Below are 23,230 nucleotides of genomic sequence, written 5' to 3' on the forward strand. Positions count from 1 at the left end.
CAGGCAAAGGCACACTTTTCTAAGCCCCGTGACTTCAGTGGAGTTGGAATGGGATAACTCTATTTAGAATTGAGCTGTTAGGCCTGTTCACATGTGTGGGGTGGGGTGGGGGAATAGCAGTGAGGTATCACAGCCCTGAATGGACTGTACTAGTTGAGACTGTAGGGGGTGGGTTTCAGCTTTGGAAGTTCCGCCACATAAAATACTCTATGGAAGTAAAAGGTCTGGAATTCACGCCCTTCGAGGAGAGACTTAGGGAGCTGGGTATGTTTAGTTTAGTGAAGAGAAGGATAAGAGGTGACATGATAGCCATGTTTAGATATTTGAAGGGATGTCATCTTGGCGAGGGAGCAAGCTTGTTTTCTGTGGCTCCAGAGACTAGGACCAGGAGTAATGGGTTCAAGATGAAGGAAAAGAGATTCCTCCTAAACATCAGGAAAAACTTCCTGACAGTCAGGGCTGTTCGACAGTGGAATGCACTACCTCAGAGTATGGTACAGTCTCCTTCTTTGGAGGTTTTTTAAAAAGAGGCTGGATGGCCATCTGTCAGGAGTGCTCTGATTATGTGTTACTGCATTGCAGGGGGTTGGACTTGATGGCCCTCTTGGTCTATTCCAGTTCTATGATTCTATTAGAGTTATCTATCACTGGAGAAGCAGTGGCGTAGTGGTTAAAAGCAGGTGCACTCTAATCTGGAGGAACCAGGTTTGATTCCCTGCTCTGCTGCCTGAGCTGTGGAGGCTTATCTAGGGAATTCAGATTAACCTGTACACTCCAACACACACCAGCTGGGTGACCTTGGACTAATCACAGTTCTTCTGAGCTCTCTCAGCCCCACCTACCTCACAGGGTGCTTGTGGTAAGGGGGCGGGGGAAAGAAAGGAGTTTGTAAGCCCCTTTTAGTCTCCTTGCAGGAGAGAAAGGGGAGATACCCTGTTTCCCCAAATATAAGACATCCCCCAAAAATAAGACATAGTAGAGGTTTTGCTGAAGTGTGAAATATAACGCATCCCCCGAAAGTAAGACATAGCAAAGTTTTTGTTTGGAAGCATGCCCGACGAACAGAACACAGAAAAATAAGAGATCCCCTGAAAATAAGACATAGCGCATCTTTGGGAGCAAAAATTAATATAAGACACTGTCTTATATTCAAGGAAACACGGTATAAATCCAACTCTTCTTCTTCTTTCTCCCTGACATTTTGTGGTTGGCTGCGCCTCCCATAGTGGCCATTTTGTGATTTGTTCAACCCCCAATGGGAGCCATTTTGTGATTGTGCCCACTGCCTTGTGTCAGAATTCCGAATGTCCCCGCAGGCTCAAAAAGGCTGGGGACCCCAGCTCAGCATAGGACCAAGGCGACCGGGTTTCAAATCCCAACTTTGCATTGAAGTTCACTGTGTTACTTTGGACCAGTCATTCTCTCCCAGCCCGACCTGTTTCACAGAACTGTTGTGCGGATAAAATGGAGGAGGAGAGGACTCTGGGCAGGATGAAATGGTTCCAGAATAGATAAAGTATCATCTTCCTTTGATGAGGAACATTCAGCAAGTTACCCAAGCTGTATTCCATAGAGGCCAAAATGACCAAGAAATATTTGGAGTTGTAATGTGATCCATATTGAAGGGCCGGTCCCAGGCTTTGGTGTGCCTCAGGCACAGAACGTCCAGGAGCCCTCTGCTGTAATTTCCTGAGTGCTGGGTCTCTCGTTTGTGCCCCCCTTCTCACTCACTGATCTGCATGCCTCTATCTTCCTGGGCATCTTTTCCCCACTTGTACACTCATGAGTCCTCCCACCACTCGATTTACCGCCGCCTACATCAACATTGGCCAGTGCATGCGGTTGGGAGTGCTGCTGCTGTGCGCCAGCTGCATGCCCAGGAAATGGGATGCTCGTCTAGAGCAAGTGTAGGGACCACAGATAACCTTGGATCCTGTCAGAAGCTTGGGGCAGCTGCCCCAGTTCAGCACATACTGATGCTGACCCTTCCAGTTTGCCATCACCGTTTGAAGCAATTCACTGTACACTCTACGATCAACGAGAATAATGTGATGGCCCTTTGGCCAGTAGCTTATCATCACAAACTAATTGAATACATTGGATTTGAGGAGCAGCAGTGGCGTAGGAGGATAAGAGCTCGTGTATCTAATCTGGAGGAACCTGGTTTGATTCCCAGCTCTGCCGCCTGAGCTGTGGAGGCTTCTCTGGGGAATTCAGATTAGCCTGTACACTCCCACACACGCCAGCTGGGTGACCCTGGGCTAGCCACAGCTTCTCGGAGCTGTCTCAGCCCCACCTACCTCACAGGGTGTTTGTTGTGAGGGGGGAAGGGCAAGGAGATTGTAAGCCCCTTTGAGTCTTCTGCAGGAGGGAAAGGGGGGATATAAATCCAAACTCTTCTTCCAACTCTTCTACAATTTATTTCTCAGTGTCAGATAAATGTGTACTGTGTCTCTCCTGCGCACAAACCATCAAAATATGTCGACAGATTTATTCCAGCCTTTCTAAACCAAAAAGACCTTTCAAGCCCTTGATCTGATGGGGATATCATCTGTGTCCTGACCTAGATAGTCCAGGATGAGCTGATCTTGTCAGATCTCAGAAGCTAAGCAGAGTAGGCCCTGGTTAGTATTCTTTAAGAGACCTGCAGGTTAAGCAGAGGCAGCCAATGGCAATGAAGAAAGTTGGATTTATATCCCACTTTTCTCTACCACAAGGAGTCTCAAGACAGCTTACAAACTCCTTCTTTTCCCCTCCCCACAACAGACACCTTGTGAGGGCTGAGAGAATTCTGAGATAACCGTGACTAGCCCAGGGTCACTCAGCAGACTTCACATGGAGGAGCGGGGAAACAAATCCAGGTCAGCAGATAAGAATCAGCTGCTCATGTGGAGGAGTGGGGAATCAAACCCAATCCCCCAGATTATAGTCCATTGATCTCAACCACTTCACTGGCAAACCACATGTTTGTCTCTTGCCTTAAAAATGCTACTGGGTCACCACAAGGTGTCTGTGACTTGAAGGCATCACCACCAGCAATCTAATTGCTCTATATCAGTGGTGGCGAACCTTTGGCCATGCTGGCAGGGGCTGATGGGAATTGTAGTCCATAACATCTGGAGTGCCAAAGGTTCGCCACCATGGCTCTATATAATTAAACTACCTACGATTTGAGGGGAAGGGGATGGCATGTCAGGAAAAAAAATTCTGACAAACCAGCAGAGGATAATTGTTATGCATCTCCAGTAACTATCTGTTTGTTTACATAGCATATGTATGTTTATTGACCATTTTGTGGGTCCAGGAAGTAGGTTTGTAAATGTACATAAGGATAAGTAATGCTGATTTATGGCCCGGCTGGTGAAGTTTTCAGATTGGAGTTTAATTTGCTTTGTGGGTCGGCTCGGTCCTTCCTGAGAACGCTAAAAATGGCTGTCTCACATTTTTCCTGCACATTTGCAAAGAGGCCGTAATACGATTTGTGCTTGAATTTATATTTCAGATGGGAATTCGAGTTATGACTATTTCCTCCTTTTAAAATCATCAGGTCCCCTTGAATATGTTCAACTGAAAAACAGAACTGGCTTAACAGTCTTTTATACCCGAGACTTGTAAAGAATCAATATAGTTCCCATCAGAACGGTAAATCATTTACTGAACCACTTCCAGTAATCATGATGTACAATTTCATATTAACTCTTCCCCTTCTCCACCCAGACGTTCCTCAATCATCTCAGACGGCTATTATTTTTTCCCCAAACGAGCAGCATGTTGAAAATGAAAAGTTAATTCATTACAGGCTTAAGGTTGGATTTACTGTTTTTGCTAATTATTCAATAAAATAGATTCCCCTTCCCAATCTGAGGGCCTTGTCATAATATAATTATCCAAGTATACAGTCACTGAGCATGGGCCAGTCAGGAAGCAGTTGTGGAAGCAAGTCTCAGAAATCCTGTCAGCACGTAACTCTGCCACAAATAGCCCAGCCTGGCCAATCACATCAGAGCTTGGAAGCCAGGCAAGGCCAGCACTTAGATGGGTGACTGTCGAGGAAGATGGGAGCAACTGTACATGGAAGACAACAGCAAACCCTTTTTGTGCATCTCTTGCTTTGAAAATCCCACGGGGTGGGATTTTATGAGGTTGCCATGAGTTGATGTGACAGCACACCTCACCTTTGAACCAATCCTATTGTGTTGCTTGACTCAGCAGAGCTTAGGATAGGGGTAGGGGAAGGAGGAGGAGGCGGCGTTTGGATTTATACCCCACCTTTCTGTCCTGTTAGGAGACTCAAGGTTGCTTTCAAGCTCCTTTCCCTTCCTCTCTCCACAACAGACACCTTAAGAACATAAGAACGTAAGAATGAGCCTGCTGGATCAGACCAGAGTCCATCTAGTCCAGCACTCTGCTACTCGCAGTGGCCCACCAGGTGCTTTTGGGAGATCACGTGCAGGATGTGAAAGCAATGGCCTTCTGCTACTGCTCCTGAGCACCTGGTCTGCTAAGGCATTTGCAATCTCAGATCAAGGAGGATCAAGATTGGTAGCCATACATCGACTTCTCCTCCATAAATCTGTCCAAGCCCTCTTTAAAGCTATCCAGGTTAGCAGCCATCACTACCTCCTGTGGCAGCTTATTCCAAACACCAATCACTGGTTACGTGAAGAAGTGTTTCCTTTTATTAGTTCTAATTCTTCCCCCCAGCATTTTCAATGAATGCCCCCTGGTTCTAGTATTGTGAGAAAGTGCTACTGGAACATGGCCTTGTGAGGTACATGGCCTTGTGAGGTAGGTGGGGCTGAGAGAGGTTTGAGAGAACTGTGACTAGCCCAAGGTTACCCAGCAGGAATGTAGGAGTGCAGAAACACATCTGGTTCACCAGATAAGCCTCTACCACTCAGATGGAGGAGTGGGGAATCAAACCCAGTCCTCCAGATTAGAATCCGCGTGCTCTTAACCACTACACTATGCTGGCTCTCTGGTAGAATTCATAAGTGAGACGGCATTATGGAAAGTGGGCAGCTGACAATGGCGCAAAGCTCAAGGTGTGGAATCAGGATCTCAGAGGATGATTCTTATCTGCCACAAGTTCTTTAAGGCCGTTCAGTGAATTGTTGAAGGCTTTCACTGCCAGAATTAACTGGCTGTTGTGGTTTTTTTGGGCTGTGTGGACCAGTGAAGATGTCAGCCATAAATGCGGGTGAAACATTAGGAGCAAAAACCAGAAGACCATGGCTCGGAAAACCTGCAACAGCCCCAAAATAAATACTTTACCACTCAGCCATAGCCTTGTGAAAGCTTGCTGAGTAACAACAGGCCAGTCAGCTTCTTGTAGCTTACTAAGGTGGTAGTTGTGAGTATAAAATACAGTAGGGGAGAACAACGCGGTAAAATCCCCATTGGGAAAAGCAGGGTATAAATATTTAAGTGAATATTCAGGAAGCGCACACAAATGCATCCTGCAGCGTTATGTGCAGCGATGTGTAAAATGGTTCTTGAACGGAATATAGACTGTAAATGTAAATTAAGTGAAACCAGTTCTGTTTTTACTCAGAAAAAAAAAAGGAATTCGGTCTTTAGATAGTCTGGAGGAAAACAAACAAAACACAACCCCAGATCTCTGGGGGGTTTTTTCCCCCTTTTGTATGGTTGGTTGCTCCTGATCTGGATAGCTTAGCCTAGCCCAAAGCAAGTGGATATATAGCTGTGGAATGTCCAGGGTGGGAGAAAGAACCATTTGCATTGATAAAAACACTTTTAACCAATGCAAATGGTTCTTTCTCCCATTTCACTTGCTTTACTACCATCAGATCCTCTGAAGATGCCAGCCACAGATGCAGGCGAAACATCAGGAGAAAATGCTACTGGAACACGGCCATACAACCCGGAAAACCCACAACACCCTAGAGGAAGAAGTTCGTTGTGGGGGAGGGGTTGTGTGGAGTCAGTGGCGCGGCAGCTGGAGGGGAGTTTGGTGGCAGGGGGAGTTTGGCCGAGGGATGGGCACGGGGGAGGGGGCAGAGATGGCAGGGGGCAAAATGAGCCCCCCATGTGACCCAGGCGATTGGCGCCTGGGTCATCTGCCCCTCTAGATACACCAGTGATCTCAGCATGTGTTCTTTAGTAGATAAGTGTAGACTGGATCAAACTCAAACTCTTCTCCCCCACCTCCCTGTTTCTGATAGCTGGATTCTAAACCCGGATCTCTAGAGCAGACGTTAATTAACTCACTGAGCAAACAAGTGGTGGGGGGGGGGGTAGTCATATACCATTGTGATTCATACTGTTTCACAGGGGATGATATTAGTGATGCTGGCAGGTTTTATCTGCTAGAAAAGGACATTTACAGCATGAAGAATTTATATTCATTAAATGTAAATCCTTCGGTAATTTCTCTCTCTCTCTCTCTTTTTTGGATCCAGGCCGGGCATTGCTGAGGCTTACAGACAAAAAGCTCGAGCGGATGGGGATCGCTCAGGAAAGCTTACGGCAGCATATTTTGCAACAGGTCCTCCAGCTGAAAGTGCGAGAGGAAGTCCGAAACCTCCAGCTGCTGACACAAGGTAAGGGAAGGTTCCAATAAAGAAGGCTCACTGGAAGGGAGAAGAAAAGGTCATCGTGTACTGAAACAGACTTTGATGTTCTCCAGCCTGAAATGTTGCATGGGGAGGCCTCGCGGGGTCTCCCTAGTTTCCCAGTGAAGAACAAGAGGCAAATAACAAGAAACCAATCGATATATCTGTTAAGATGTCTGTTAAGATGACAGCAATTATTTTTAGTCTACTGTTTCTTAATAGCAGGGAAAAAATCTCCTTCCTTGATAAGACAAACCTTAGAACATCAGGTGCTGTTCATTGTTTTTATTTCACATAGATTGAGGACTAGATATTTTGCATCCTATCTAGCAGCCACTGCCCAGAGTTGAATTTTCTCCTCTGCCCCATAAGGTTAAAATGTCATTGCATTGTCATGTTTATTCATTGGCTGGTCCCAGTTCGGTATCATTGGGTGCTGATGTGGAAACTGAGAAATTACAACATTACCCCCGCCACCCCCTGTGATGCCCCCCCTCTGATTCCATCTATACCATCCTTTTGCCAACGGCTGGATCGGGCACCGCCAAAATTTCTGTGTTGCTGCTACTGTGTTTTAAATTATTTTAATGTTTATATGTTTATATTTTATCACTGTATATTGGGTGTTGCCTCTTTTGGCCTTATTGTTCACTGCTCAGAGCCCTTTGGGGGTTGGGCAGTATAGGAAAATGAATAAATAAATAATAATAATGATAGTGTCATAACATGGTAAGTATGTCTAACCATTGAAGGCAAAGATCTCAACACAGAGCTGCTGTTTTCAGTAGCAGTTCCAGGTTGCTGGTTGCTGATTGGGGCATCAGCTTGTCACTCAAAGAGGACACCTAGCTACACGGGCAGGAGATGTCTGGGGGATACCTTCAGTCATGGGGTCACAGATCTTAAGAATGGGATACTGTGGAGTATCTTTGGCTATGCAACTGGTAAAGGCACTCATGCAACTAGGCCAATTAGTATGAACGCCCAAGTTTGCACAAGGATAGCAGTGCTGGGTTGGTTCAGAACTTGTTCTGTGTGTCGAGGAGAATGCTGGGAAGAGCCATTGTGGTGGTCAGAAACCAACAAGTGGCCTTTCCCCACTTACCGCAAGCCCCGCGCTACTTGAGGAGAGTAGCGCGGGGTTCCTCCTCCCTCCCCACGGCAGGGGCGGCCACAGCGCAGCCGCCCCAACGCTGCCACTGTTGCCCAAGGATTATTTTAATTGGACAGATCACAGTTAATTTCTAGCCTTGACTAACTTTTGAGCTTGTGGGCTCTTACTTACTTAACTAGTCTTCTTTGCGAAGCTGGAGTGAAATTTTAAAAGAATGCTGGGTAAAGAGAGTATCCAGGTCAAATTCAATGGGAATACTTAAGAATATCGGGAGTTCTCTTTCAGAACAAACAGGTCCAAGTCCAGTAGAACCCTAGAATCTGACAATATTTTGGGGGTATGAGGTTCTGAAAATTAAAACTGTCTCTGAGGTGCTACTGGACTCAAATCCAATTGTTGTGCTGCAGATGAATATGGCTACCCTCTGAAGCTATCTTTCAGAACAAGATGTTGTGTCTCAAAGTTCTGCGAAGTCTCAGTGCTTATTTGCATTGCCTGTCAGTTTTTCCGTGCATCATAAATTCTTCTATTCTGGATGACCCCATCTGAAATCTTTCATTGTCTATTGTGCCGTCCGTGGCCATGTTGATCCCCAGCAACTCTGCAACCATCTTGAAAAATACTCTCTTAGCCATCCTAGCTGGGAGGAGATGGCCACTTTTGACATACCAAGCTTGGATGTAGGTTATCACCTGCATACAGAGACCTCTCCAAGAGATTCGACTAACCTGCTCTGGTGGTTTTGTTAGGAATACAGAAATATTGAAAGGAGAATGCGGAGGGGAAGATCTAGCAGCCAGCCAGCCACAAGCTAGAACTGATAACCTGTGTTTGGCTTGGCTGGTCACAAGTTGGGCAGGCTTGATATAAAGAAACCTCATTAATCCATCCATTTCACCCACATTTGGTCTAGGGGTGAAATCAGATCTTGCTATTTTTGTGTGGATATTACCTGTTGTGGTTATTATCTGGTGTTCTTAGATGCCCTTCCATAAAACAAGAAGCATCTGTGTGGCTGTTTTATTTCATCTTAAGGTTCGCAATATGAGTAGCTGCCTAAGAATGTGCAGGCTGTCCTTGAGATATCTTCCAATCTGCTTTTTTTACCCACCTGGACACTGTTTAGGCTGGGAAGTGCAAGGCTAGAAGAGTCACCAGTTCCCCTCAATCGTGGAACCTAATGGCTTTGTACTCTGTGTGATGTGTTGAATGATGAAGCTACCCGTTGTTCAGTTTGGAGCTTCTTCCCATTCTGTATTCCCAGATGATCAGTTTCGCATTTTCTCTGCCTCAAAACATTCTTGGGCTTTGTTCTGAACTGTCGCATGTGTTTGTGTTGGAAGGGGGAGGATCAAGAAATGGAAATGCCCGTGGCTGCCATATCTTCCTCGTCTACAGCCTAATTCCACACTTTATGAATCTTCTACACCTGGTCACCTAGGAATGATCTTTAGTCAACTGGTTGTTGTGGGTTTTTCAGGCTATGCAGGTGTGATCTGGTAGTTTTTGCTGCTAACGTTTTTACGGCATCTGTGACTGGCATTTTCAGAGTTATGTCATGGTACGATGGAGAGAAACACGTCTTAAACGTGGTATGCCTCTGAAGATGGCAGCCATAGATCCAGGCAAAACGATAGGTGCAGAAACTGGCAGACCACACCCACCCAGCCCGGAAAACCCACCTCAGCCAGTTGATTCCAGCTGTAAAAGCCTTTGCCAATACGTTGATTTTTAATCACTTTGAGGATTAGGCTATATATGAGTTTGACGGATTGTAAGAAATATACTAGACATACGTATCAGACGTCGCTCATCTCAGAGGTATCTTATAATTTGATCTTCTCTCAGAACCATCCATTGTCAGGAGGTGTTTTGATTGATGTTCATCAGTAGTGGTGCGTCAGAGTATTTATTTGTAGCTTTGCCAGACCTATGGTTTGAGCTTTCTAGTAATGCACCATGAAAGGAGGCAAATGAACTAGTAGACTTTTTAGAAGAAGAAGAAGAGTTGGATTTTGTATCCCCCTTTCTCTCCTGTAAGGAGACTCAAAGAGGCTTACAATCTCCTTTCCCCCTCACAACAAACACCCTGTGAGGTAGGAGGGGCTGAGAGAGCTCCAAGAAGCTGTGACTAACCCAAGGTCACCCAGCTGGCATGTGTTGAAGTGCACAAGCTAATCTGGGTCACCAGATAAGCCTCCACAGCTGAAGTGGCAGAGTGGGGAATCAAACCCGGTTCTCAAGATCAGAGTGCACCTGCTTTTAACCACTACGCCACTGCTGCCACTATGCCACTGTTGCTTTTAAAGAGTGTTTATTGATTATCTGAAAGGCCATATCCTAAATAAAAATTGCAAATTGTCTGGTAGCGCCATTTCCCATTTTCCTGTCAGCAGCTGTGAGGAGGGAAGAAAGCAGTATAGGAACCATAAAGGATTGTTTTTCTGTTTTGATGGAAACTCACTGTGACAAATTATGAGAATCCCTTTCAGGTAGGCTGCCTTCAGGGATCCAGTTCTTAATGTTAGTTCGCTTAGCGAAGTTAATGCTGTGCCAGTCAAGACCATGAATTGCCCACAAGACTAAGATTGGGGTCAGTAGTTCACCATAGTCCTGCTGATAGTTCTCGCTATAACCCCCAGGGTAGTCCAGGGGGAATTGCTTGACTAAGAGATATTGTAGGCTTGTCAAGAGGACTCTCCAGTGGTCCTAGTCATCACTGTCTAAGCCAATTTAATTTGTGGTGTCACTCATCTGAAGTCAGTGCTGAAGGACACCCCGCACTTTGTTACCAAGGGATTTGATGTGTCTGCCTTCAACATCCCAGCTTGTCTTCCACCCTTGTGCTAATACACAGGAAGCCTTGGGCAAAAATTGCAGGAATCCCAAATAGCGCGATGCTGTTTTAATGTTACAAAATGACAGCAGTATCTTTTTTTAATTAAAATATTTATAGCCTGTCCTATAAAGTTCAGGGCAACAGGCTATAAACTGAAAAATAAGTCAAGTTTGTACAGTTCAGTTCCAAGGAGCTTAAAACAGCAAAATTCACAAGGAGGATAAGGCAGCACATTTCAGTGCAGAATGAAGCCATAGTAGTGGGGTGCTCATTAAGGGTCAGAATTTTCCCGACGCTGTATGGTTGCATTTTCTAGCATGCCCAGATTCGTGGCTGGCATCTTCAGAGGATGCCAGCCACAGATGCAGGCGAAACGTCAGGAGAGAATGCTGCTAGAACATGGCCAATACAGCCCGGAAACCACACACCTCCCCAGTGATTCCAGCCATGAAAGCCTTCGACAATACATTGAAGCCATAGTAATTTCTGCACCAGACCCACAACAGATAACAGCAAAAGCAGGGAGCCATTCAGTTCTAGGGTGGAAGGTCTGAAATTATCATTAGCAAGTTAGAGTCTTGGATCCCAAATCTAACATAGGCACTTGGTATGGTCTCCAGGGTACTAGTGAACTACCTTATTGGGCCCCCCATATCAGCCAGCATGCCAGCAATTGGCACACATGCTGGCAGGGGCTGATGGGAATTGTAGTCCATGAACATCTGGAGTGCCATAGGTTCGCCACCACGGCCCTAGGGGATGGAATGTCATGACGACACACTTCCCACCAATTGGTTGGAAGTGTGTCTCTCACATTCCAACCAGTCTCCGCCCACCTTCCCCCCAATACAGAAGCCAACCAAACGGACCTGGCGGGGAGGGTGGCTTCCTGCTGCCCTCCCACCGGGCCCAGCATCACCCTTCCCATTACCCCACCACTCTTCCCCCTGCCCCAAACAACAAGCTGGGCTTGGCAGGGCAGCAATAACAATCCACTCTCCCGCCATGCCTAGTACCTGCCTCCCTATCTTCCTGTCCACCCCAACCCAGACACAGAGCAGGACCCACCTGGCAAAGATGAGGAGCAACTACTTTGGATAAGTCCGGCTGGGGCGCACGCTGGTGTGGGGGCTAAGGGGAAAAGGGGAGGGATGGGGTGGGGGTATCTGCCCTCCCCCTCCTTTTTAGAGCCCATTTTATTTTAACTTAAAATAGGCTTTAGTGGTAGTGCATACGTAGGTGCCACTGTGTCTCAATTGACTTACAGAGATCCCAGCAAGAGGATTTCAAGGCAAGCAAGAAGCAGAGGTGGTTTGTCACTGCCTTCCTCTGCAATCTTCCTCAGTGGTCTCCAATCCAAGTACTGGCCCTGCTTTGTTTCCAAGATACGATGGGATTGGGTCGTACCATGCTACCTCCCTTCTGGGATCCCAAATAACTTAATGGGGAAAACGACTCACCCGGTGGTAGTTCTTGCTCAGAGTGCTTTACAGTGATTTGGAAACAGTCTTCCTTTCACATGCAACTGACCTAACAATGCTGACTGACATTTCTGGACTCTCTAGGTTGGATTACTGCAACATGCTATCCAAGGGACTTCCCTGGCAGACCACCAGGAAGCTTCAGGTGGTACAGAATGCATTCACTTGCTTTCAGCCAAAGTGCATAGATTCCACCAGTTTTGAAGCAGTTGCACTAACTTCCTGTTTACTTTTAAAACCCTGGGTGATCTGGGATCCACATATCTGATAACCCCCTGTATCTGTCTGTGCATTGTTTGTGCTCCTCATTGCAATTTTACCTCAGTTCCCCTAGCACCTTATGCAGCATGTCCACTCCTGGTCTTTTTTCCCAATTATTGCCCTTGTATTATGAAGCTGATTACCAGCAGAGGGTCCAAAGGAACCGGCCTCCGTGGCCTTTTCCTAAGATTGTACTTTTTCAGCAGGTTATCTCTTGAGAGGTAATTTCCAGCTGAACTCGAAGAGAATTCGTTCTCTCTGGCAGGCCATCCATCTAACGGTGCTCTCTTCGGGAGCATTGTTGAACTTTTAAAACAATGCTGTCATTTTTGTACTGTTGTTAACACGGTCGATCCTGCAGTGACATTTGCAAGCCACTTTTGGCCCTATAGAAAAGGTAAGATGTGAATGTTTAAAATAAGGATGCTAGAACTGCCTTCAGGCCTTCTAAAAACCTCAGAGGGGACAGGGCCCCTCTGAATTAGTTCTGAAAACTTGTTTCTTCAGGTGAGCACAACAATGGAAAATACTCTCAAACAGGCACTAATCATTGTGAGGGCACTCTAAGGCGGAATTATTGGGTCCAGGAATGTTAGAGTACAGGTTCATTTGGGAAGAGGTGGTCCTTCAGATTCATTGTTCCCAAGCCATGAAGGGTATTAAAGCTATCTGTTGGATGTTGTCCTAGGGTTGCTAGGCCATGCCTGATAACTGAGTGGAGCTTGTGGGAGGAAGGGACTGGTATACGGAGGCAGAGCTGTAGCGAGGAGGAACTGCGCCCAGGGTATGTGTGGCCCCCGCCATGCCCCCGCCATGCCCCCACCCACCCCAGAACGCCCCCTCTTCACCCCGGCCCCCATACCCGCGCGCACGACCCTAGGCACTACGTCACTATGGAGGCATGGGGTGTTGCTTAAGTCATGATGTCACTACTGGCAAAACCTGGAAGTGACGTCGGGCAGCTGCAGGCATTGCTGGAAGCTCTATGATAAAACCATAGTGTCTCTAGTAATTCCTAGAGATGCCGAACATAATCTGGAAGTGACATCATGTTTCCCACAGCACTAGCCTTTAATATATATTTTTCTTCTGCTGCCACTTGGAGAGGTGGCAGGCAAAACGGGGTGCCAGCAGCTGTTGTGTTAAGCCTAGCCTACAGTTGCCAGATTTCTCTTGTTGTCTGCACTAAAATGTACCTTTTCACTGACATGGGTCGTCGATCTCTATCTGCGTGTTCTCGACTTGCTCATCTGTGGCCAGTTTTTCACAACAGGGTATTGCTGACTAACACGTTTCATGCACTAATCTTCCACAGATCAGAGGTTGGAGATAATATCTTTTAAAATATGCTATGATAAATGCAGTAGCAGACAGAGGAAGCTGTGATTTGTTTATTTCAAATATTTATAAACCCACCTTTCTCCCTGACAACCAAGGAAATATGATGAATAAGTTTGCCGCTTGCTGATTACCCCTCTGGTGCTGATGTGATTGGCACTTACCAGTGCTTCTGTAAATTCGAGAAATCCATATCCAAAAAGTGAAATTAACTGCTTGGTTTCCATTCCTGAGTGCTCTTCCTCCTTCTGCTTTCTTGCTTCTGCCCGGCTTTCTGGAACCTTCTGCAGCTGTCACCTCATTTCTTTATAGTGCCCTTTTAAACTTCTTGGCAATCTTTTGTGCCCTCTCAGTAGTTCTGGTAGCTGTACAAAATTGGAGCCCTAGTTATGATGAGAGGGTCAATGATATTAAATAGAAACATATAGCTGAAAGGGACCTCAAGGATCACCTAGTTCAACCCAATGCACAATGCAGGAAATTCACAACTACCTTCTCTCCCCCACCCCCTCCCCGGTGACCGCTGCTTTATGCTCAAAGGAAGGCAAAAACCCTCCAGGATCTCTAGCCAATCTTGCCTGGAGGAAAAGTCCTTCCTGACTGCCAAGTGGCTATCGGCATAATCCTGGCCATGTAAGAAGGAGTAATGAGAGCCAAGCACTAGCTCATCCCTTCCTGCCTTCCCTTTCATGATCTACCTAAGATCATGCAACCTTGCTGCGGTCAGACCTAGACTAGCGTGGGTCTGGTTAATGACTAGATGAGAGACCTCTTGGGAATCCTCTGCAGGCACCTTAAGTTCCATGAAAGAAGAAATGTGGGGTATTGACGCAATTTAAAAAAAGCATACCAGCTTCCTGTCCCTGCACATGAGCAAATACCTGAAAGAGATGGGTCAACACGGAGGAGGACTGTGGGAGACATCCCAGGAATTTTTTGGAAATAAATCTCTGCCCTCTCTGCTGGGCTCCAGGTGGGACCTGCAGATCTCCTGGAATGACTGCTACTCTCCCTACTGCAGAAAATGGTTGGGGTTTTTTGGGGGGTGGGGGTGGGGGTGGGGGGCTTTGTGGCATTGTACTCTACTGAGGTCCTGCTCCTTCCTAAATCCCACCGTCCCCAAGACCCACCCCCAGATCTTCAGGTATTTCCTAGCCCAGAGTTGGAAACTCTACCACAGGTAGAGAACTGATAATTTCTGATAATTTCACCTGTTCCAACAGCTGCATGTTTTGGCAGAGTGAATCAGAAACTGTTTAGGCTGCTGTTTCTGAAGGTCACCTTGTAGTTCAGCCTCACACGGAGCTGAATTTTTCCCCCCTCAGGCTACGTAGACTATAGTTTAGGGTCTCTATATAAAAACAGAATGACTGAATTATGTTTTTCTCCTGGTAATGCTATAGGACTGCTTAAACTAGACATAGTTTAGGGCCTCCGCAAGTCAAAATCTGTCCCCGGTATCACATGTAGTTCCACCTTTAATATTTCATTTTGTCCCTTCCCTTTTTGTGGTTTTGCTGCAAGACAAACAAATGCTGAGGCACTCGAGGTTTATTTGGATTATTCCTGTAAACAAGGACACTGAGATTAAGCAAGTTGTCTATGGAAAAATTCCATGGAGTCACACGCAAACACACACCGATACACAACTACACATGCCCTTCTCTCTCTCATCAAGCTTTGAGGGCTCAGCCCTGCCCTCTTCGCCTCTGTGCATTTGTCTGCAAGAAATCTACTAAGGTCACTGAATTTATTTGACAAAAATATCTGCAGATTGTCTCTCCCGAAGAGTTGGGGGAGGGCCTCTCAACCATCCTTCATCTCTTCCCTAATCTCAATTCATAGGAAGCCGCAACCTGTCTCACGCAGCGTCTGCGACAGTGGCACGGAACTATTTTTGGATTTTTCATTGCTAGCTGAGCTCAGGGCTAAATCACACGACTGGCATGTCCCTTAGCTGAACGGTTGCAGCTTCGTGTGTGGGCTGGTGTGCTTTGTTGAAAGAAAACACTCTTTGTCGGGCGATCTAATGCTGTTACTCACGGCTGAAGCCTATTTGGGCTCATGGTTTTTTTTTTCTGTTTTCGAATTCCTGCATCCTGTTTTAGCTTTTTAAAAGCAGCTTTGGTTGGCCTTTGTGGCGTGGGTTTTTACATGGGGGTTTGGTTTTAAAAGTTAAAAGAAAGAGAGAGAGAGAGAGAGAGAGAGAGAATAATGCAGTAATGTAGTAACAACGCAACGGGGGCAGTCCATGAACACGCATGCCATTTTAGTTACCATTGGTTTCAGTGGGAGAGATCTAAGGACATGTTTAATTTTCCCATTGAAATTGATGAGGCATGAAACTGCACCATTACGACTGGGTCGTGGCCTGTGCATGCCATGTACCAGATATATTAATACCCACTTTATTCCGCATTCATTAGGCATCTTCTAATATACGGCACTCTTTCCAGTTTTTCAGAGAAGAACAGGCCTGGAAATAGTACAGTATTAACTTGGAAATCATCAGGATTAAACACATTAATTTGTCAAGTGGCCATTGGATGTCATAATCCAGAGCCAGCATTGGGTAGCGGTTAGAGTTTCAGACGAGGTTCTGGGAAACCCAGTTTGGAATCCCCACTCTGCCGTGGAAGCTTGCTGGGTGACTACGGGCTAGTCACAAACTCTCAACTGAGCCTGCCTCCCAAGGCTTTTTGGAGTATAAAATGAAGGAGAGGAGAATGATTTAGCCATTTGAGTCAGCATGGTGTAGCAGTCAACAGCAGGTGCACTCTAATCTGGAGAACCGGGTTTGATTCCCCCTCTTCCACTTGGACTGTGGAGGCTTATCTGGTGAACTAGATTAGCTTGTGCACTCCAACACATGCCATCTTGGGCTAGTCACAGTTCTTCCAAGCTCTCTCAATCCCTCACAGGGTGTTTGTTGTGAGGGGGGAAGGGAAAGGAGATTGTAAGCCCCTTTTAGTCTCCTTGCAGGAGAGAAAGGGGGATATAAATCCAACTCTTCTCTTCTTCTCTTCCCCTGTGCTCCTTCCTCACTTGCACTCTGACCATGAGGTAGATTGCATGGGAATTACATTTCACTTTCTTAAAAGCAACAAATCTGGGTGTGGCCAACCCACCTGGCCATATCCGTGCATGCACACAGCCAAAACTGTCATAAACGACAAGAATTATTTCTTACAGGACAGAAAGGGGGGATATAAATCCAACTCTTCTTCTTCTTCTTCTTCTTCATCATCATCATCATCATCATTTTAAATCCTTCTTGGGGATAAAGGCAAGATATAAATGAAGTAAAAGAAAAATTCACCTCTGAATTAGGTTGACATTCTTGAAAGATGCCAACAATTCAGAAAGGATTGAGCTTGTCATGGAAACCAACACATTTCTGAGCCTGAGATCCATCGCTATGGGTCTGTGATAGGGCCACAGCTTTGCATGTACACAGTCCTAGGCTCAGTCTCCTGTAGAACTGTCAGCTGCCTGGAAGAAGAAAAATGTACTGTCCCTTTAACAGCAGCTCAAAGGGACCTTATTACCATTTGGCGGTTGTTTAACTCCATGCTATGAAAAGCCTCAACTGTCTATTTGCATACAACAACCCACTTTTAAAGAGACAGGGAGGGTTTTTTTCCATCCAGACTGGCTGCAACTAGAGATTTCAGACCTCCTGCTATCGTGGGAGACATCCTACCATCTCAGTGGCTGACCTGCTGGTGCCTGAGATCGTGAGAAGGAAAGGGTGTGTGTGAAAATGGGGTGCTCACTGGAATCATGGTGGCTCACTGATATTACTTCCTGGAAACACTGGAAGTGACATTACGGATGCTCTAGAATTTTCAAGAACTCTATGCTAAAGCCACTGGGTTCTTGTGAATTCTAGAGCATCTAATGCGATTCTTCAGTTTTTTGCTCAAAGTGACAGCAGTACGCCAGCAAATTTATCACTATTTGCACTAGTACTTTGATCATTACGTGTTTGCACCAGGCACTGAGCCTTCAGATATTTGGCAGCCCAGGTTCAGTGGCATTCATTCTCTTGTTTCTATAGAACTTTGTCCTTATTCTTATTTGTTGTTTGGTTTTGTCGGCAGATTAGGCCTGCCCCCAGTTTCTCCCAGGGATTGCCAGCTGGAAACCCTACTGGCAACCCCAGTCATAGATTAGGTGAAACAGCTCCAACTCTGGAGAGCTCTTGCCAGTTAGAAATGGTTTCAGGGGATAGCCTCGTTGGAGGGTCGACTCTACCAGGGAATTGAGGGACTTCAATAAGCAACCCAGCACTGGAGAGTATTGTAAGCATCTGAGCAATGATAGCAGCGGAGAGCAAATGGGCAGCAATCGCTGCATGGCGCACAGCGTAGAGCCTTCCCTTTGCCCAATGAGAGTGTGCATAATGGAGGCACAGCTGAGAACAAGGCCTTGGGAGAAGCTCCTCCCCCTCTTCCGCCACCACCACTCCCTGAGAGTGTCTGCTTCCCACTGCCATCCCCTCCACTACCAATGGAGAGCCAGCTGTCCTCTACCAGCCAGCGACCGTCATCCTCCTCTACTGGAAGCACCAAGTCATTCAACATGATGTCCACAACCGCTGGAAACACCTTGAGTTGCTGACAGAAATCATGGCTGGGAAGAGTGTCAAGCCCACCTCCCACACGAGGGCTTCACCACAGTCTTCTTGGGCTACACCCAGGCGCTTAGCAAGGAGATACAAGGGTCAGTGCTATCAGTCACAGACCAGGAAAGGGATTTGGGCGTCTTAGTTGATAGTTCCATGGGAATGTCAACTCAATACATGGCAGCTGTGAAAAAGGCAAACTCTATGCTGGGGATAATTAGGAAAAGAGTTGATAATAAAACTGCAAGGATTGTCATGCCCTTATATAAAGCAGTGGTTATATTGCTGGGTTGACACTTTGCGATAAAGAAATGGGGGTTGAGTTGCAATTTGGGCACTCGGTCTCAAAAAGGTTCGCCATCACTGATCTAGACTATCAAATACATTAACAGCAAAACAGTATATTAACAGTATGGTAATAATAGCATAGTCATCAGCATATCAGAATATCAATATAGTAATATATCAGTACATAGCTTGACATGGCAGCTTCATATTTTCAGACATGGTCAATTTTCAACTCCATTGGTACTGGTGGGTTTTCCGTGCTGTGTGGCCATGGTCTGGTGGATCTTGTGTAACAGACTTCCCTCTGTGATACACCTCTGAAGATGCCAGTCACAGATGCAGGCGAAATGTTAGGAACAAGATCCACCAGACCACGGCCACACAGCCCGGAAAACCCACCAGAACCAGTTGAATTCGGCCATGAAAGCCTTCGACAATACATTTCAGCTCCATGTTTCCTGGTTTTCAACTTGGCCAACCTTGCATTTCTGGCACCAGAAATGATCTTTCTGCTTCTCTGTTACTCATTTCTAGATATGAGAAGATCATTGTTGGATCAGACCAGTACTTCGACTAGTCCAGCATCCTGTCTCAGCAGTAGCTAGCTCGTTCCAATAACAAGGCGTAGAGGCTGAGGTCTTCCCCTGATGTTACCTCCTGGCACTGATATCCAGACGCTTACTGCCTGTGTATGTGGAGGTTCCCCTTAATTATATAGCCAGTAACCACTGATAGACCTATCTTCCATGAAGCTGTTTAATCGCCTTTTAAAGTTGTCTATGCCTCTGACTATCACTGCATCCTCTGGCAGTGAATTCTACATTTTAATTGCCGGACATTGATTTGGTATGTATCATTTCTTGGTCTTGAATCTGCATCCCCATTACTGACCTGTTGCCCGTTACTCTTTTTTCACTGTGCAATGGTATCGGTGGAAGAAATTTCCCATCATTCCAGGGAATGGACTGCCACCGGTTTCACATAAATCTTGTTCCGAACATCCCTAGGATGTCCAGTGGTGGAATAGTGTAACTTGACAGTCTCTCTGCAACCATCATCACAAAAGACTTTGTGGAAAGCAGCGACGTACTCTGTTGTCAAAGCTAATGCATTAGAATTGCTTCAAGCACAATTCAGTTTAGCTGTAATGGAGAATGGATGGCCGTTAATGACTAATCTGCTGGCCATTAGGGCTGCATGAAATTATTCAGAAGTCTCTACCCAGTTCCTAATGCAGAGGTAGCTCCACAATGAAACAATGATTATATGCAACGTTCCTGGCAAACAAGAAGATTGAAAGAATTATGTGCGGTCACATAAAACGCTATAGATCATTGGTTTTTCAAGATTTCCGGCTTGAAGGAAATGTTTACACATTGAATTGACTACCAAGAAACCCCAGTACATTAGTCACAGTTTTCCTGTGTCCTGCTTTTGTAGGGCACAAACTCTTGTCAATGCAGGGTGCAGTCAGCAGAGTAGAGAGCATAATGAGGGATGCTGTTACTGATCTTCTCATTGGGGACATCCCGGTAAGTGACTGAGAAACCCCAGGGGTCCCCCAGAACACAGCTGGAAGACTTCTGCTGTACTGTACTGGTTGAAATGAGATAAGGTTGAGCCGACTGTTTGCTGGCAAGTTACTCTTGGGCCTCGGGGCAGTTAATGTGCAGCTTTCAATATTCCTTGAGTCATGAGAGTCTGCATCCTAAAATAGGATGTTGGAATGAGTAAGATGATGCTGGAAGGAACCATTTGAATCCAGTAATATCTGAGAGTTCCAACAGGATTTGAGGGTATAAGCTTTTGAGAGTGAAAGGTCCCTTTGTGAAAAACCTGGTTGGTCTGTAAGGTGCTACTGGACTTGAATCTAGTGGTGACAAAAATTGAGATGGAGACAGGGCTGGAGCAAGGGGGAACTGCACCTGGGGCAAGCATGCACCCTGCTCGCCCTGCCCCATAACGTCCCCGTAACTCCCCCACCATGCCCCCGCACCAGAGCTCTCCCGGTGCATTGCGCCCCCTCCCATCCTCTTGGCACTACGCCACTGCATGGAGAAGAAGAGGAGTTGCTTTTTATACTCTGCTTTTCTCTACCGAAAGGCGTCTCATTGTGTCTTCTATCACCTTCCCTTCCACCTCCCAGAACAATCCCCTGAAAATAAGACATAGCATCCCCTGAAAATAAGACATAGCAAAAATTTTGTTTGGAAGCATGCCCGACGAACAGAACACAGAAAAATAAGACATCCCCTGAAAATAAGACATAGCACATCTTTGGGAGCAAAAATTAATATAAGACACTGTCTTATATTTGGGGAAACATGGTATAACTTATTGTTTTAATTACAATTTTTGTGTGTGCTATATGGACATGTTATATGTATGCGCAATGAGATTTTGAGATAAGATTTCATTTGCTAAATTTGAACCATAAGTGTAAATACCAACTTCACTCCTGTCCCTTCCTTTTAGTGCAAATGTTTAATGTCTTTTTTAAAAACAGTAAACTTTAGAGAGGTCGAAATCTTTTCTTATTTGAGACTCTCTTCTGTATGAATGAAGGCTGTGTTTAATTTCCAAGCTTCTGGTAAATACTTGAAGGTCATGGTTAAAACATTTCAATATATTTATTCATAGTAAATCAATTTCAGTTAAGCCAATGCAAACTGTGATGGGAAAAATTCCCTGCTATTGATCTGTGGGAGGAACCAATATAGTTAAAACTATGAATTCTTGCTGGACCTGCCATGAAAGGGCTAGTCTGGAGTCCATGCTTTATGATCATGTCAGATTTGAAAAACAAACAACAAATCTCCTCCTTGTACAAGATGTTGTATATCGGCACACATCTCAGCAGTAAAACGTATTTCATAGCACTGTTGACGGCTGGTGTATAGATGAACAAATGAAGGGTGTTCTGTCAGATGAAGCATAAAAGCCATTAGCAATACACTTTTATTTGAATAGTGAAACATTAATTTTTGTAAGTACATTACCCAGGGAATTCTGCAGAAAGTGAATGTGGGAAGAAAAGATGAAAACAGAAATAATTCTTGTCACTTATGACAGTTTTGGCTGTGTGCATGCACGGATATGGCCAGGTGGGTTGGTCACACCCAGATTAGTTGCTTTTAAGAAAGTGAAATGTAATCCCCATGCAATCTACCTCATGGTCAGAGTGCAAGTGAGGAAGGAGCACAGGGGAAGAGAAGAAGCGAAGAGTTTGGATTTATATCCCCCTTTCTCTCCTGCAAGAGACTCAAGGGGCTTACAATCTCCTTTCCCTTCCCCCCTCACAACAAACACCCTGTGAGGTGGGTGGGGCTGAGAAAGCTCCGAAAAGCTCCAGGGGTAGGGAACCTGCGGCTCTCCAGATGTTCAGGAACTACAATTCCCATCAGCCCCTACCAGCATGGCCAATTGGCCATGCTGACAGAGGCTGATGAGAATTGTAGTTCCTGAACATCTGGAGAGCCGCAGGTTCCCTACCCCTGGACTAGCCCAAGGTCACCCAGCTGGTGTGTGTGGGAGTGCACAGGCTAATCTGAATTCCCCAGATAAGCCTCCACAACTCAAGCGGCAGAGCTGGGAATCAAACCTGGTTCCTCCAGATCAGAGAACAATGTATGTCTTTATCTGTGCTGAAGCATTCATCTCTGCTGAAAAGACCGGCCACTTTGTAGACTCTTGCTTCTTCTGCAATGGGGATTGCTGCAAAAAAAAATATGAGCACGTCTGTGCATCACTCTTTCTTTTGCACATTTTGGCTTTTATGAAACTTGAACTCAAGCTCCTGAGTCACATGATGCTCCCTCGTTCTTCGGGTAAGGTACTTCCCTGCTAAGATGCTTGTAGACTACAGCCTCCCATTAGGGCTTGGATCACATTTGAAAGTTGTGGGTAAACAAGGAATTTGGTCAGGTTCACCTTTCCCATCTCTGCAGCACTCTGGTAGGATAAAGCGCTTGAGAACTCTCTTCGGTACCCCCATTTAAGATGCTCTGTCTTTTAGTATCCCCTAAGCTGACTGTGAAGACTGGATAGAGCCAGAGAATATATGAAGCTGTCGTGTACTGACTGAGTCTGTGTCATTGTCATTGAAGTCAACCAAGTGAATAAATGTTTAGATGGGCTTGCTAGTGAAACATCCACTCATTTCTTTGGATGTGTGTGAGGGTCACAGCTGTGGACCCTCTGTTCTTATCTTTTAGAAAGTGAAGCTTTTTTGCTTGTGGCTTTAGAAGTTCTTTGGCAGTCTCTGGTTACAGAACATTGGAGAGTTATTTGTGCTGCTGTCTCTTTGGGAAGGCTAGACTGGCATACCAGGACATCCAGCCAAGGTGCCACTGATTGCTGCCTCTCTTCAACTTCTCCTTTGTCAAGTCTAGTTTAACAGTGTGGTGTAAGATCATTGTGATGTTTGTTGCCAGTTTGTGGAGTGAGGATATCACATTACGAGAAAGAGTCCTGGAGCCATGGATGTTAGAATGTGGTTAGAGTGTCCCCATTCTGCTATGGAACCTCATTGGGTGACTTTGGGCATCCACAGTGTCTGCCTAGCCTACCTCATAGGTTGCTGTGAGTACAAAATGGAGGAGAACAAAACGGTGTCAGCCATTTTTGGCAGCCCAATGTACCCCAACAAACTTCCATGGTAGAGTGAGGATTCAAACCTGGGTCTCTCAGACCCTAGTCTGACCCTCT

At 45.7% G+C, this 23,230-nt stretch overlaps 1 protein-coding gene across 1 annotated transcript in view; it reads left to right on the forward strand.

Moving 5' to 3' along the window:
- Positions 1-23,230, forward strand: part of SAMD12 (sterile alpha motif domain containing 12) — a 261,340-nt gene that overhangs the window by 90,197 nt on the left and 147,913 nt on the right. Inside the window, exon 4 of the mRNA XM_048507594.1 lies at positions 6,423-6,563. Within this exon, the coding sequence (XP_048363551.1) occupies positions 6,423-6,563 (141 nt within the window). The remainder of the gene's footprint in view (positions 1-6,422; positions 6,564-23,230) is intronic.

The sequence above is a fragment of the Sphaerodactylus townsendi genome, linkage group LG09 (assembly GCF_021028975.2).
Source record: "Sphaerodactylus townsendi isolate TG3544 linkage group LG09, MPM_Stown_v2.3, whole genome shotgun sequence".
Taxonomy (NCBI): Eukaryota; Metazoa; Chordata; class Lepidosauria; order Squamata; family Sphaerodactylidae; genus Sphaerodactylus; species Sphaerodactylus townsendi.